General features: G+C 48.9%; 4 protein-coding genes across 4 annotated transcripts; 2 read left to right on the plus strand and 2 right to left on the minus strand.

Moving 5' to 3' along the window:
• Positions 1-432: 432 nt before the first annotated feature.
• N7498_002509 (ceramidase) lies at positions 433-1,642 on the minus strand (the record flags this gene model as incomplete). Its single annotated transcript, XM_058449571.1, has 7 exons — positions 433-595; positions 658-775; positions 848-1,138; positions 1,196-1,339; positions 1,394-1,454; positions 1,523-1,535; positions 1,590-1,642. 7 exons carry the CDS (start codon positions 1,640-1,642, stop codon positions 433-435), a joined length of 843 nt encoding a protein of 280 aa, XP_058311915.1.
• A 3,089-nt stretch (positions 1,643-4,731) lies between these two features.
• On the plus strand, positions 4,732-9,311 carry N7498_002510 (putative ABC transporter; the record flags this gene model as incomplete). Its single annotated transcript, XM_058449572.1, has 14 exons — positions 4,732-4,756; positions 4,808-5,033; positions 5,106-5,783; positions 5,833-5,955; positions 6,014-6,067; positions 6,162-6,286; positions 6,337-6,384; positions 6,441-7,078; positions 7,147-7,229; positions 7,282-7,843; positions 7,901-8,152; positions 8,212-8,501; positions 8,552-9,005; positions 9,174-9,311. 14 exons carry the CDS (start codon positions 4,732-4,734, stop codon positions 9,309-9,311), a joined length of 3,696 nt encoding a protein of 1,231 aa, XP_058311916.1.
• A 310-nt stretch (positions 9,312-9,621) lies between these two features.
• On the plus strand, positions 9,622-11,376 carry N7498_002511 (uncharacterized protein; the record flags this gene model as incomplete). Its single annotated transcript, XM_058449573.1, has 2 exons — positions 9,622-10,205; positions 10,260-11,376. The coding sequence occupies 2 exons, from the start codon at positions 9,622-9,624 to the stop codon at positions 11,374-11,376; spliced, it is 1,701 nt and encodes a 566-aa protein (XP_058311917.1).
• Positions 11,377-11,704: 328 nt separating this feature from the next.
• On the minus strand, positions 11,705-13,561 carry gmdA (putative general amidase GmdA; the record flags this gene model as incomplete). The annotated part of the gene is made up of 4 exons (XM_058449574.1): positions 11,705-11,859; positions 11,888-12,290; positions 12,350-13,231; positions 13,286-13,561. 4 exons carry the CDS (start codon positions 13,559-13,561, stop codon positions 11,705-11,707), a joined length of 1,716 nt encoding a protein of 571 aa, XP_058311918.1.
• Positions 13,562-13,755: the final 194 nt, after the last annotated feature.

The raw sequence follows: 13,755 nt of genomic DNA on the forward strand, positions 1-13,755 counted from the left end.
AACCTAAGGTAAACATTGAAACCCCTGGTCATCCCAAACGGTATCTTTATCGCATTGAAATCCAGCTGAAGCTAAAAGATAATTTTTTACTGCACGCCAGCCCTTGGGGATGTCGAGCTTAACTACAATTAAGACAATTGACGATCCTACTTCCAGGCTTCTTGTCGTAGTGGATAAGGACATCGTGCTACTGCGAATCTACTCGATTGTTGACATAACCGACGCCCCAGGCTAGCTTCAAAGATCGATCTTTCTTGGGATATCAATTGGATAGGAATATAAAATAGTCGAGGAACTCTATCAAAACTCGTGCTCGTATATACCTCTCAGATTGCAGCTATCCCCTGTCACAAATCGCCCAGGCCAGAAGGCCTCATGAGATGTTTGGCAGAAAGGTCTGGAAGGTTTCCCGAATGAGCGGTCTGCCCAGACTTAATCCTGTTTCTTGGATGTCTTTAGAGATTCTATAGCTCGTGCTGCGGGACCAATGGGCCAGGCGAGGTCTTTCGTGGGGTCTTCATGGACTTTGCCAGTAGTAACAAGGTCCACAATTGCAACCGCCACATAGCCGCCAATGGCCGTGAAAACATGCCACCTTTTTGTCATAATCAGCGATATGGTTTTACAAACGGGATGAATGGAAGTGCAATAACATACCAACCATGCAGCTCAGTTAGAAATGCGAAGGGTAGACCAACCACATGTCGAAATTTGATCAAAACTCCACAGGCCCAAACGTCGATCAGCCACACAAAGTATCCAAACCCGAAGCAGACTAGAATTGTTAGTGACTTCCTAATTATAGAACTTGGGCAAAAGAGAATGGTCAGATGGGAGGGAAACGTACAGCAACCAAAAAATGCGATGTTGCGGATACTTCTCCTAATTGAAGGATCTGGCACTTGTTGAGGGATAATCTTCAGGGTTCGCGCCGCGATCAAGTACACAGCTAAGCCAAAGGTCACAGCATGAAGAATGAACTCATCCATGACCATATGAACCACCATCACGATAGTGAAAAGGGTACCAAGAATGATTCCGGTTATCTTAGTCCGTTGTGGACTAGCCTGGAAGATAAGAATGCGATATAAAAGGGGTGTGGTGAGAAGATGCATCGACAATTCATCCGCTTTTTCGTCTTTAAGTAAGGAAATGCCACAATTGTATCAAAAGAAGGGGAATGAAGAAGACCTACACATCTGTGTGTGATATTTGAGGGTCATATGGTAGCCAGCCGAACAGACGCCGACTCCAATCAATCCCCAATACGAAACCGATCGCAAGCCACCGGACTGCTGCTTTTGAGAAAGTTGTCTGAGACCGTAGATTCCATAAACCACTAATCAAGTCTGTTAATAAATCAAGTCTGGGATATTCAAACCTGTGTACTCACTGAAGACGAAGCTACTGAATGTGTTTATAAACTCCGCCACGAATCGTGTTACTACATAATCCTTCAAATGTTTCAGGCAAGTCAGCATTAGTCCTTTGGAGAAAATCGACTAGATAAAGGGAAAGATACCTCTTCACAGAAACTGAAACGAAAGTGTTAGTCGCTAGCGCAGAACTTGGAAGAAATCGCAACATACTTCAAGTAGGAAGTTTGTTGCCCCCAAAAGGAAGCTACCGTGGAAGCATCCATCGCGCAAGAAGCCCTTTCAAGAATAGAAAGTTTTGTTTGTGCTCAGGGTGAGAGTTTAACCTATCCAGGGATTCAAACCAGTTCCCGGGAAGACCGGCCAAAATAATGTTGCGGGAGACCGCGCGGCAGTTTTTTCGGTGAGCACCGGCAGAAAACCGCTTGCCTGCTCATTGGTGTTGTGTACGAGCATCTATGCAAATTTTGGCGTCTTTTCTTGGTGGGTTCTCTATCTCGTCTTTCTACCAGGTGCATGATGTAAAAGTAAGTGAGCCGGAATTTAGAGGCGTCACTTGCTCAAACCAGTCTGCTGAGTGTTATTTGAGTGAACATTATGTCGCTGAGACACTGGCCACTTACCATGGTATTCATTTTCCAAATCATTTTTATCCGATAGCATTGGCTTCAAATGATTGATCAATTCACTGAAAGAGATACTGGCGATCTCAGCAGCAAAGCTAGCGTTGTCATTTAATTCAACTCATTCACGGGTAGTCCGAAGTCTGTTTTCCAAGGTTCCAGAGTTGTTCCATGTAATAGCATACATTTGCTACCTTGCGATATCTGAATACCTCTCTAGAATAATTACGCAGGGATGGGTTCGTCGGATGCCAGATATTCGGCGATGCCGGTTCCGCCGATGGCGCTTCGAAGCGATCAGGTCACAATCCCAATCACGTCTTAGGGTGAGAACGGTAGAAGCAAGTACAGGATGATTACCATGAACCTCAAGTGTATCATGCACCTGGACTAATCCTGATCCGGAATATGGCTGTCATTCCTATGGCCGACGTCAGTCCCGATCCGCTAGACTGCATAAGTACCCCAGGTAAAAAACTTAGGCCGCAGCAAAGCGAAAACATCACGTACTGTTGTGAGCTTTGTGACGATACCCCAAATTTCCCAACACCTTTATCATAATAACTGGATCTTGAAGAGTCCACACTTCTAGCCATGAGTCGTTTCCCGAGATCTCGTATTCGTCACGGGTCGATATTGGGCTCACCAACTAGCTATCCGATCCACTTGACAGACAACGCAAAGACGGAACTGTTGCTGAGCAGTCTGAATTGCTCGTTTTCCCTGTACCAATAGGGTTGGGAACCAGACGACCAAATCTGCCGTCGGAAGATTAAGATTACATCGTGCTCCAAATTTAGCGGGCGCACGGAGTTGAGTGATTTGATGCGATTTTTGAGATCATCACCTTCAAATTCCAATTTTTTTCCGTTGTCGAATTGGCATAGGCCAGTCGCGCTTTCTTGAATAGTCGAGTGATTGTGGTCCTAGAGCGTAAGGCGGATGATCTACTAAGAGTCCACGTTTGGGCTTTGTCGAGGATCGTAGACCGCTGCGATGTCAGGAGGCGGCGAACGTCGCTCTGAAGTAGATCACGGCGCATTACACTCTCCCTGGAGGCGGCTTTGGTCTAATTGGGTTGAATAATGAGAAGAGGGTTTGGTCCGTGGGGTGAAAAGGAACGCAATAAAGAACGCGTTCTTTGCATATCCGTTTATTACTTTGTTCAAACCACATAAGCACCAGCAACGTCTACTCTCCTCGCTTTTTACATTTATTTACCAAGGTATTAACCTATTGAATAATTTTGCAAACATTATTTGCAGCATAATCCTGGCATCATTCAACGAAGGGGTAATTTTGCAATGATGTTCAGGTGACGGTAATCTGACGACCAATCTCAACCCGCTCATTATTTGCGGTCAAGATTTTATTTGGGTTTTGATCAACCTTGAAGGGCCATTCAATTTGGGTGGTGGCGGTTGGGAGAGATATTATCAGAAATGTATCCAGTCACCAAGCAGGTCACACAGGAAGAATGATTTGCTGAAATGCAACCGTGGTGCAGGTGACGAATTTCTTAAGATATAAACCAGGCGCATACCTTGTACGACCAAAAATAAAAATAAATAAATACAATGGGCCTAGACCGCTCAAAGCTGCTCACGGGAGATCGGAGGAATCGGGGAGATCGGGGACACTGATGACTTCATGATCGGGGCCGTAGTCTCCGCCATCCGAGAACTTGAAATCCGGGGTGCAATGCACCTGGTGGTTTCGTCCAGATCGAGACATGTAACTCACATGATTCATTCAGAATTTGTCATGTTATTGGATCAAGAGAATGGTCCCCTGGTCGGGATGTAGTCGGCCTTTGCAGCACGCTGGTCCGGGTGCCTCAAGCTCCGACGCCGAGCACCCATAATATTGCTGGGCTGTGATACTTGACGTAATTGCTGCTCACCCCTAAAATTTCATCGTGTTCCTTTTTGTAAGTTTTTAATGAGTATGATTTATTCTATCTGATATGACCACTATTGTCATATCACCAGGAGGTAGTTTCATACGGTCTCAAGCCCCCCGTTTGTGATACACTTTCATAACGCCCAGGTCCCTTGAATTGTTCTCTCATAAGACTCATCATGAGCCAGGAGAAACCTGACAGTGATTCAACCTTAGGGTCGCAAACAGAAGCGCATGCTTCGACGAAGTCTGTCCCCAGGAAATCTACCGATTCAGACCGACAGGATAATTTCGCTCCGATCCGCAATGTACCCACCAATAAGTCCGATGGAACTAGGCGCGGACCTCAACTTAATGATCCGAATCTTGCTCGTACGTTAAGTCATCGACGCAGCTATGCCTCCGGCCACGAGGGTGAAGAATGGGCACAGATCGAACGATTGGTCTCTAGGATGTTTGGTCATGAGCGCCAAGCCTACTCCGAGGAAGAAAAGACACGACATGCTGGAGTTATTTGGAAGAACTTGACTGTGAAAGGAGCCGGTCTTGGCGCAGCTCTTCAGCCGACTAATGGCGATATATTTCTTGGTATCCCGAGGCTCATCAAAAGATTATTGTCTCGGGGTAGAAGGAGCACTGGAGGTGGAAAGCCCAATATTCGAACCATTTTGAATGATTTCACGGGCTGCGTCCGACCGGGAGAAATGCTCCTTGTCTTAGGTCGTCCTGGATCTGGGTGCTCAACTTTTTTAAAAGTTATTGGAAACCAGCGATACGGATACGAGAGTATTGAGGGAGATGTGAGGTACGGGGGAGCTGATTCGGCCACTATGGCAAAGAACTACCGATCCGAAGGTAAGTAACGCACATATATTTCCAAGAATAGCCAACAACTGATCCCATTAGTATCTTATAATCCCGAAGATGACCTTCACTACGCCAGTCTGACTGTGCGGGATACTTTACTTTTCGCTCTCAAGACAAGAACCCCAGATAAACGATCACGGATTCCTGGAGAGAGCCGGAAGGATTACCAGCAGACTTTCCTCTCTGCAATTGCCAAGCTGTTTTGGATTGAGCATGCCTTAGGAACTCGAGTTGGGAATGAGCTGATTCGCGGAGTTTCTGGAGGGTAAGTAAATCCAAAGCTCTTTACCAGGTTTCCAAACTTCACGATTTCCAAACTAATTCATCGTCAAATCAGAGAGAAAAAGCGAGTCTCGATCGGAGAGGCAATGGTTACCAAAGCTAGCACGCAATGTTGGGATAACTCCACCAGGGGCCTGGATGCGAGTACCGCACTCGAGTACGTTCAGAGCTTGAGAAGCTTGACCAACACCGCTCATGTGTCAACTCTGGTCGCTCTCTACCAGGCCTCTGAAAATCTATTCAATCTTTTCGACAAAGTCATCCTGATTGAAGATGGAAAGTGTGCTTTCTTCGGTCGCTCCCAAGACGCCAAAGCCTACTTTGAACGACTGGGCTTCGAGTGTCCACCACGATGGACAACCCCTGATTTTTTGACATCTGTCAGCGATCCAAATGCAAGACGCGTCAAGCGTGGCTGGGAAGATCGAATTCCTCGCACTGCAGACGAATTTCAAGCTGAATATCGCCGAAGTGATGCATTTAAGGCTTCATTTGCGGATATTGAAAGCTTCGAGAGCGAGGTCCAAGCAGAAGAGCACGAGAAAGAGACCGTGCGAAAGAAAATGACTACCAAAAATTACACTGTCTCGTTTTGGAAGCAGGTCATGATTCTCACTCATCGGCAATTCCTCGTGATGTTTGGAGATCGAGCAGCGCTAGCTGGGAAGTGGGGAGTCATTATTTTCCAGGCTTTGATTGTGGGAAGCTTATTCTACAACCTCCCTGACACAAGGTTGGTAAATATTCGAAGCTCCTGATCTGTCTAAACTAATTCCATACAGCTCCGGAGTTTTCACGAGGGGAGGAGTTATGTTCTTCATCCTATTGTTCAATGCTCTACTTGCGCTGGCCGAGCTCACGGCCACATTCTCCAGTCGCCCCATTCTCTTGAAACACAAGAGCTTGTATGTTTTCCCCCGTTTCAAGGGAAGTATCTGGCAAGAAAGCGACTAACAGATTCAGTTCATTCTATCGTCCGTCGGCATATGCCTTGGCGCAGGTTGTCGTGGATGTGCCGTTAGTTTTTATCCAAGTCGTGTTGTTCGATCTGGTGGTATATTTGTATGATCTACCTTTCCCGTTCTTTTCCAAAAAACTAACCGGGCCACAGCATGGCAAACCTTGCGCGAACACCTTCCCAATTCTTTATTAATCTGCTTTTCATTTTCATACTTACGATGACGATGTATTCATTCTTTCGCTGCCTTGGAGCGTTGTGTGCATCACTGGATATTGGTGGGTTTTTTCTGAATACCACGGCAGACATATTAACTAACGTCATCTAGCCACTCGTCTTACCGGTGTTGCAATCCAAGCTTTGGTTGTGTACACGGGTAAGTATCTCGGAACATTCCTTAAAAAGGTGTTTTAGCTAACCAGAACGATCCAGGCTACCTCATTCCTCCTTGGAAAATGCACCCGTGGCTCAAGTGGCTCATCTGGATCAACCCAGTGCAATACGCCTTCGAAGCTTTAATGGCCAACGAATTTCACAACCTCGACATCCAATGCGAGGCGCCATACATTGTGCCTGCAGGGCCAAACGCATCCCCTGGCCATCAGAGCTGTGCTATACAAGGGAGCAGCCCTGACAACCTGACGGTGAAAGGGTCTGAATACATTAAAACTGCCTACACCTATACCCGCGCGCACCTGTGGCGAAACTTTGGTATCATCATTGCATGGTTCATTTTCTTCGTCGCTCTAACAATGCTTGGAATGGAGATCCAAAAACCCAACAAAGGTGGAAGTTCTGTTACTATTTTCAAAAGAGGAGAGGCTCCAAAGGCCGTTGAAGACGCAATCGAGCATACCGGGCATCCAGTTGACGAGGAGTCGACGGGAAAGAACGGCACAACTCCCGAATTGCAAAATGAGCAGGCAAATGAGAAGGTCCAGGACATTGCCAAAAACACTTCCATTTTCACATGGCAGAACGTGAACTATACGATCCCCTACAAAGGTGGTCAGCGAAAGCTGCTGCAGGATGTCCATGGCTACGTCAAACCTGGGCGGCTTACAGCGATGGTTGGTGCATCTGGTGCAGGGCAAGTGACCATATGTCTTTGAATGAGCAAGAAGGGCTGCTAATCTAGTGTAGGAAAACCACGCTTCTCAATGCTTTGGCGCAAAGAATCAACTTTGGAGTCGTTACTGGTACCTTCTTGGTTGACGGCAAGTAAGAAGTTCCTAGCCATAAATCAGCCAGTCCCATTATCTGATAATCACAGACCTCTCCCTAAAAGCTTCCAGAGAGCGACTGGATTTGCCGAACAAATGGACATTCACGAGCCAACCGCTACCGTAAGAGAGTCGCTGCGTTTTTCGGCTCTCTTGCGACAACCCAAGGAAGTGCCAATAAACGAGAAGTACGATTACTGCGAAAAGATAATTGACTTGCTGGAAATGCGACCCATTGCGGGTGCTACAGTTGGATCTCACGGATCAGGATTGAATCAGGAGCAAAGAAAGCGACTCACCATTGCAGTCGAGTTGGCCAGCAAGCCAGAACTACTACTTTTTTTGGATGAGCCGACTTCGGGTCTTGACTCTCTCGCAGCTTTCAATATCGTCCGTTTCCTTCGGAGACTGGCGGATGCGGGGCAGGCTGTCCTCTGTACTATTCATCAGCCTTCAGCAGTGCTCTTCGAGCAGTTCGATGAACTTCTTTTGCTGGAAAGCGGTGGTCGGGTGGTATATAATGGACCTCTTGGATCCGATTCGAAGACGCTAATTGATTATTTCGAGAAAAACGGAGCCAAGAAATGTTCGCCGCATGCCAACCCGGCGGAGGTATGTGTCAAATCATCCACAAATGACCTGTCTAGGTTTCTTCTGACACATCTTCAGTATATGCTTGAAGTCATCGGCGCTGGCAACCCAGATTACAAGGGTCAAGACTGGGGCGATGTGTGGACCAACTCTTTGGAATTCAAAAAGTTTACAGAGGAGTTGGAGAACATCATTAATTCCCGTCGCGATATGCAAGCCGATGATAAAATCAAAGATGATCGGGAATACGCAATGCCCCTGTACACGCAGATTGTGGCGGTGACCAAGAGAGCATTCGTGGCATACTGGAGACTTCCCGATTACATTTTGGTATTTCACTTCCATGTTACTATATGTGTTGCGATTATTTTGCTAACAGTCTCTTCCAGGGTAAAATGATGCTTCATATATTTACCGGTCTTTTCAACACGTTCACTTTCTGGCATCTGGGCAACAGCTACATTGACATGCAGTCGAGACTCTTCTCCTGCTTTATGACCCTGACGATATCGCCCCCTCTGATCCAGCAGCTACAGCCACGGTTCCTTCATTTCCGAGGGATCTACGAGTCGCGCGAGTCCAACTCCAAGGTATACTCTTGGGTTGCATTTGTAGTCAGCACAATTTTACCGGAGCTTCCATATGCCATTGTAGCCGGATCTGTGTACTTCAACTGCTGGTAAGTGGCCATTAATTACCATAAAGCTTCAGATATCTTATAAAATCTAGGTACTGGGGAGTCTGGTTCCCCCGCGACTCGTTCAGCTCTGGCTATATATGGATGCTGCTCATGGTGTTTGAGTGCTTCTATATCGGCTTTGGCCAGTTTATTGCGGCATTTGCACCGAATGAGCTATTTGCCTCTCTGCTAGTCCCATCATTCTTCACCTTTGTGGTCGCATTTTGTGGTGTTGTCGTGCCATATGCGGCGCTGCCTCATTTCTGGCAATCCTGGATGTACTGGCTTACCCCGTTTCACTATTTGCTCGAGGGGCTCCTGGGTGTTGTCACCCACAAAGTCCCTGTCCGGTGTGTGGCGCGCGAAGAGGCGTATTTCAGCCCGCCCTCCGGCATGACTTGCCAGGAATATGCAGGAGCCTATGCACGGGAAGCCGGTGGTTATCTCAGTAATGCCGCGAATGGGCTGTGCGCATATTGCCAATTCTCGGAGGGTGATCAGTTCGTACGTATATTCAAGGGGTTCATTCTATGCACGGAATGGAGGCTAATTGAGGTGAATCTGCTAGGCTGCCACCTTCAATGTTTTCTATTCTCATAAATGGAGGAATTATGTGAGTTCTGCTGAAACCTAAACCGTCTCATATTTCAATTGGCACTGACAGTCACAAAGGGTATCTTTTGGGCCTATGTCGTCTTCAACTTCCTGATGGTCTTCTTCTTCTCATGGTTATACCTGCACGGTGTCCGTGATTTCAAGCGGTGGCTCAGCGAACGCAGGACTCGGAAGGATAAAAGTGGCAAATCCTGATATAGAACGAGGAGTGGATTATTAATTAGTTTAAGACATAGATTTCAGGTAGGAATAGATTGATTGCCCAGTTAGGAAGCAAGAAGCGGAGTATAAAACACGAGGGTTGCACCGTTCTCGTGGGGCTCTCTTCTCTCCGCGCCGAAAAGCTTGGCGCCTCCTCTCTTCAACCACCGCCCCCAATTCTTTCTCCAGACCCTGTCGCGCGTGCTCGATTGCCATATGTCATGCTGGTACACGCTTGAATTGATAGCCTCTCCTCTACCCACGCAGCTCCACTCCCCTCACCTACCCTCAGACCAGTGCCGATATGAAAGAAGAAACTCCCAGAGAGACGCCTGATGAGTCGCGCGGTGACGACAACCCCGAGTCGGCCTCGAAATCGGTGAACAACCAGACGGCCAAGGATCGCAAATGCCAGTACTGTAACCAGGCATTTACATCATCGTCTCTCGGTCGCCATCTTGATCAGTTTCTCTTCAAGAAGAAGCCCGACGGCGTTCACGATGTCGAAGAGATTCGGCGTATCCGCAGTGGGATCACCCGTCGACAGGCTCGCACGAGCTCGGGCAAGCACGACGGTAGCCCTGATCGGGCCTTAAGCAAGAGCTCTACAGACCCCTATCCAGCGGGAGAATCGAGCACGAAATCTCGGGAAGCACCCGTGCGCATGATGTTCAACACGCCTACCTGGCACGCAACCGGCGTCATAAACGACATTCCCAATCCGAGTCGTACTTTGGACGGACCACGGACTGTGCCAGCGCCGGCGCGGTCAGGATCGCTGCAGCTGCCGGACTACGCGAGTCGGGGCGCAACGGCAAACAACCCGGATACCATGAAGGCGCTGGAGTTGGCATTGCGCGAGGTGCTGGACAATATCAAGGCTGCGACGTATGCAACATCTACTCACTTGCTCTCTTCAAGCTGAAGCTCACTTTGATTTAGTATTACTTCAGGCTTTCGACCTCGGCCATCTCCGTTCGACTTCGATCTCCAGGCTCAGACATTCCCCTCTCTGTGTCTACACCTCCTTCCCCCGCCTCCAAGTCTATTTGCGTCCCACCCATTCCCTTCTCCTGCATCATTTCCGCTTCAAGCTCCCGGTGCGGAGCACCTCGATATCGTTCGGCAAGCCCTTCGTTCCAAGATCGCACAGTGGCAGTCTGATCAGATTGCGGCGGACCCCACATCCCGCTCGAGATATTCAAGTGGCGGCCTCGAAAATGGAATGATATACCGTACAGCACAACAGCATGAGGAAGTCAGCTTTCGGCACCTGGACCTTGCCTTCAATCATTGGAGCACACTTCCTCATGAGTCTCGCCGCGAAGCATGGCAACTGGAGATTACACGTGCTTTCGCACGCGAAATTGAGAAACGCAAGACTTTGGATGAGCAGCTTGCCAGAGTGCAGCAGGAAGCGAACCAATTGCGTGCCCAAGTTGAGCGCCTCGGGGCTTGTCAATGGCCTCGTGAATTTGCTCTATTCCCACCAGACACGCTCCCTTTGTCAAGAGACATAACACGAGAACTGGACGCAAAAGAGAGCCATATTAGCCCCGACTCGGCACGGTGGGACTACGACAACGTGGTCGCCAAGTGGAAGCGTGTTGTCATGCACGACAAGAGCATGGGCCGCATTGGAGTGGGCTATGGCGTGAATGCCGGCGGTTTCATGGAATCAGATAATGGTCGGCGCCAAAGTCCCGACGTTGCCCCTCCGCGTCCAGGCGAGGATACCTCGTCTCATCCAAATCGTTTGCGTCCATTACAGGCTCCGGTCGCCATGAGTCCTGATCCCGCAAATACGTCAACGCCAGCCTCGTCCATGAACTACGCCTCTCCTTACTCCCATACCGATCCCCGCAGTCCGCCGAGTGGCAGTGGCCCGGGCCTACAGAATAAACGTCCGAGACTGATGAATGGATCTGACGGCCCGAGTGCACCATCCTCCGAGCCACCCACCAACAAGCCTCCTGGTCCCTGGCACACCTCCACTCCGAACCTCTCCAACCTGGCTGCGCCTTCCAGTCAGACGCCTCCGTCTTCTTCTCGGGACTGACTGTTGCCGCTCACGCAAGGTATACGGAAACAACACTAGTTCCTTTGTAACATTCCAACGGGAGAATAAACTTTGCTTTTGCTGTGGGGAGGCCAATATCTCCGTCTTCGACACTCACCATGGCATATATTCGTGTACAGCAGCATTACCATTGAAAAAAATAAGCAAATATCATTTGTCATACATCTGTATCAAAGAGAAACGAGCTTCAAACAAGATGCATTGCCATAGTATAAGACGCCCGCTTTACAGCATACATCCCCAGTAAAAATTTCAAAGTTTAGAATATAGGAACCATCAGTTGAAATAGCTTCTCGACATATCTCATCTAAGGTCGACCGACATCGCGGACGATCTCCTCCCCAATATACTCCGCAAGTGTCAGCATCTTTTCCTCCTGCAATCTTCTCCCCACCAGTTGAACACCAACAGGCGCTCCATGATAGGTATCAGCATCATCTATATCCGGATTAGCCACGAAATCTGGAAAAACGCCGGGAAATAAACTCACAGTCCCAGTCAATATACTCTTCAGACAAACCCGAGTCTTTCTCAACATCAACGGTCTTGTCGGCAAAGGTTACCGGAATAGATACGCTGCTGTAATCCAGCACATTCACAAACGACGTATAGCCTACATGCTTATACTGCTCTGGTATAACGGCTGCATGTGGCGCCAATGGACAGAAGAATCCGTCCACGGGACGACCAGTGCCAGTTGAAAGTGCCGTGCTGTTCCAATAGTCCATGTATTCTTTCTGGTACTCACGCTTGGCGACATTGAGCGCGGCGATCTCCGAAGCTGTCAGCTGGGTGCCGTTTTCCTGGACGATGACCTGTGGCGCCTGGGTTTCCCCGGACAGACTGAAGTGGTGTCTGAAGTCCGCGCCGCCGTCCATATCGAATGTTTTGGCCTGTTGCATGTCAGCGTTGTCTACTATAGTGCTTTGTAATTGACACCACGAGCACATACAGCTATCTCGTGAGCCCGTTCGTGAGACGGTGGATTCCAAGGTATGACTTTATGCCCGAGCCGCTTCAGGGTCTGCTCGACAAGTTTCAACCCATGTGCAATGGGCGGATGGATACGAGCCACGCCATTGTAAGGCATAAGGCCAAAGGCAAGGGACGAAGAACCGCCTTTCGCCTGTTCAATCAAAGACCGTGTCTCTTCAACGATAGCATTCCGCCACGGCAGTTCAAGCGCGAGCGGATCATGAAGCCACGGCTCTTGAGTGAGAACAGCCTTAAACAGCAAAGTCAAAGATCGAGCAGTCGGCGCAAGTGGTCCAATAACCGACAAAATAGTACTCTGCCCGTCCGCGGAGTTCGCAGCGCTCTCGTATGGTATTCTGCCCGAAGAAGGCCGTAATCCATACAGGAAGTTGAATCCGGCAGGGATGCGCACGCTGCCACCGATGTCAGTGCCAAAGCCAGCGGGTGATCCTCGCAATGCAAGCAACGCTCCCTCGCCACCCGAACTACCGCCGCAGGACAGGAGCCGGTTCTTTGGATTCCAAGTGTAGCCGATGATGTTGTTGACGGTTTCACCGGCCATCAGGGTCGTTGGGACACTGGTCTTGCAGTACAGTACGGCGCCGAGGTTGCGCAGCTCTCTCACGAGCTCGCTTTCCTTTGTTGCTCGGCGTGGATCTTCGCGTTGGCCTTGGAAAGTGCCGATCCAGCCTACATAACCCATGGTGGTTTCCACGCCTTTGACGTGAAATTGGTCTTTTAGACTGACTGGGAGGCCGTGCAATGGGCCGACGGGTGCGTTGTGCTCCGCAAAATAGGCATCGAGTTTCTTTGCATCTTCGATTGCCGCGTCGAAAAATATTTCATGCAGACAGCTGACCTGTTTGACTGGTTAGCTTTGGTTGGATATATTTAGTGCCTGATCGGTGTGTACCAGTTGATGAGAAAGTGCCGCGCGATGGCAGAAGGCCTCGGTCACTTCGACGGCCGACCAGCGCCCTGCTGTTGTCTCAGCGACGATGTCAACAGCATCGGACTCTGTGATTTCAACTTCGCGTTCACTGAGGAACTGTTGGATATAAGCTCCAGTGACATCGCGCTGTTCAGTAAGTGTAGGGACGGGCTCCTTGAGTCGCCATTTGTCAGGGATCGCGTTGAGGATCGATTGGCGCTTGGCCTCGCCTTGAACTCTCCAAGTCGAGTGAATCATTTTGAGTATGACTATTTGATATCATGCAGCAGGTGTTGGTGTCAGATACGCTCTACTTATGTTGCCCCGGCTTATCGCGCGGGGTAGGGTCGTCGGGGTCAGTTGGAGACGGACGGGGCCTTATCAAGATACAGCCTCGGAACCATTAGAAGTACAGCAATTGTCATGTCGTATTCCTTCTATCTAATTTGTCA

The sequence above is a fragment of the Penicillium cinerascens genome, assembly GCF_028974065.1.
Source record: "Penicillium cinerascens strain IBT 15544 chromosome Unknown contig_1_segment0_segment0, whole genome shotgun sequence".
Taxonomy (NCBI): Eukaryota; Fungi; Ascomycota; class Eurotiomycetes; order Eurotiales; family Aspergillaceae; genus Penicillium; species Penicillium cinerascens.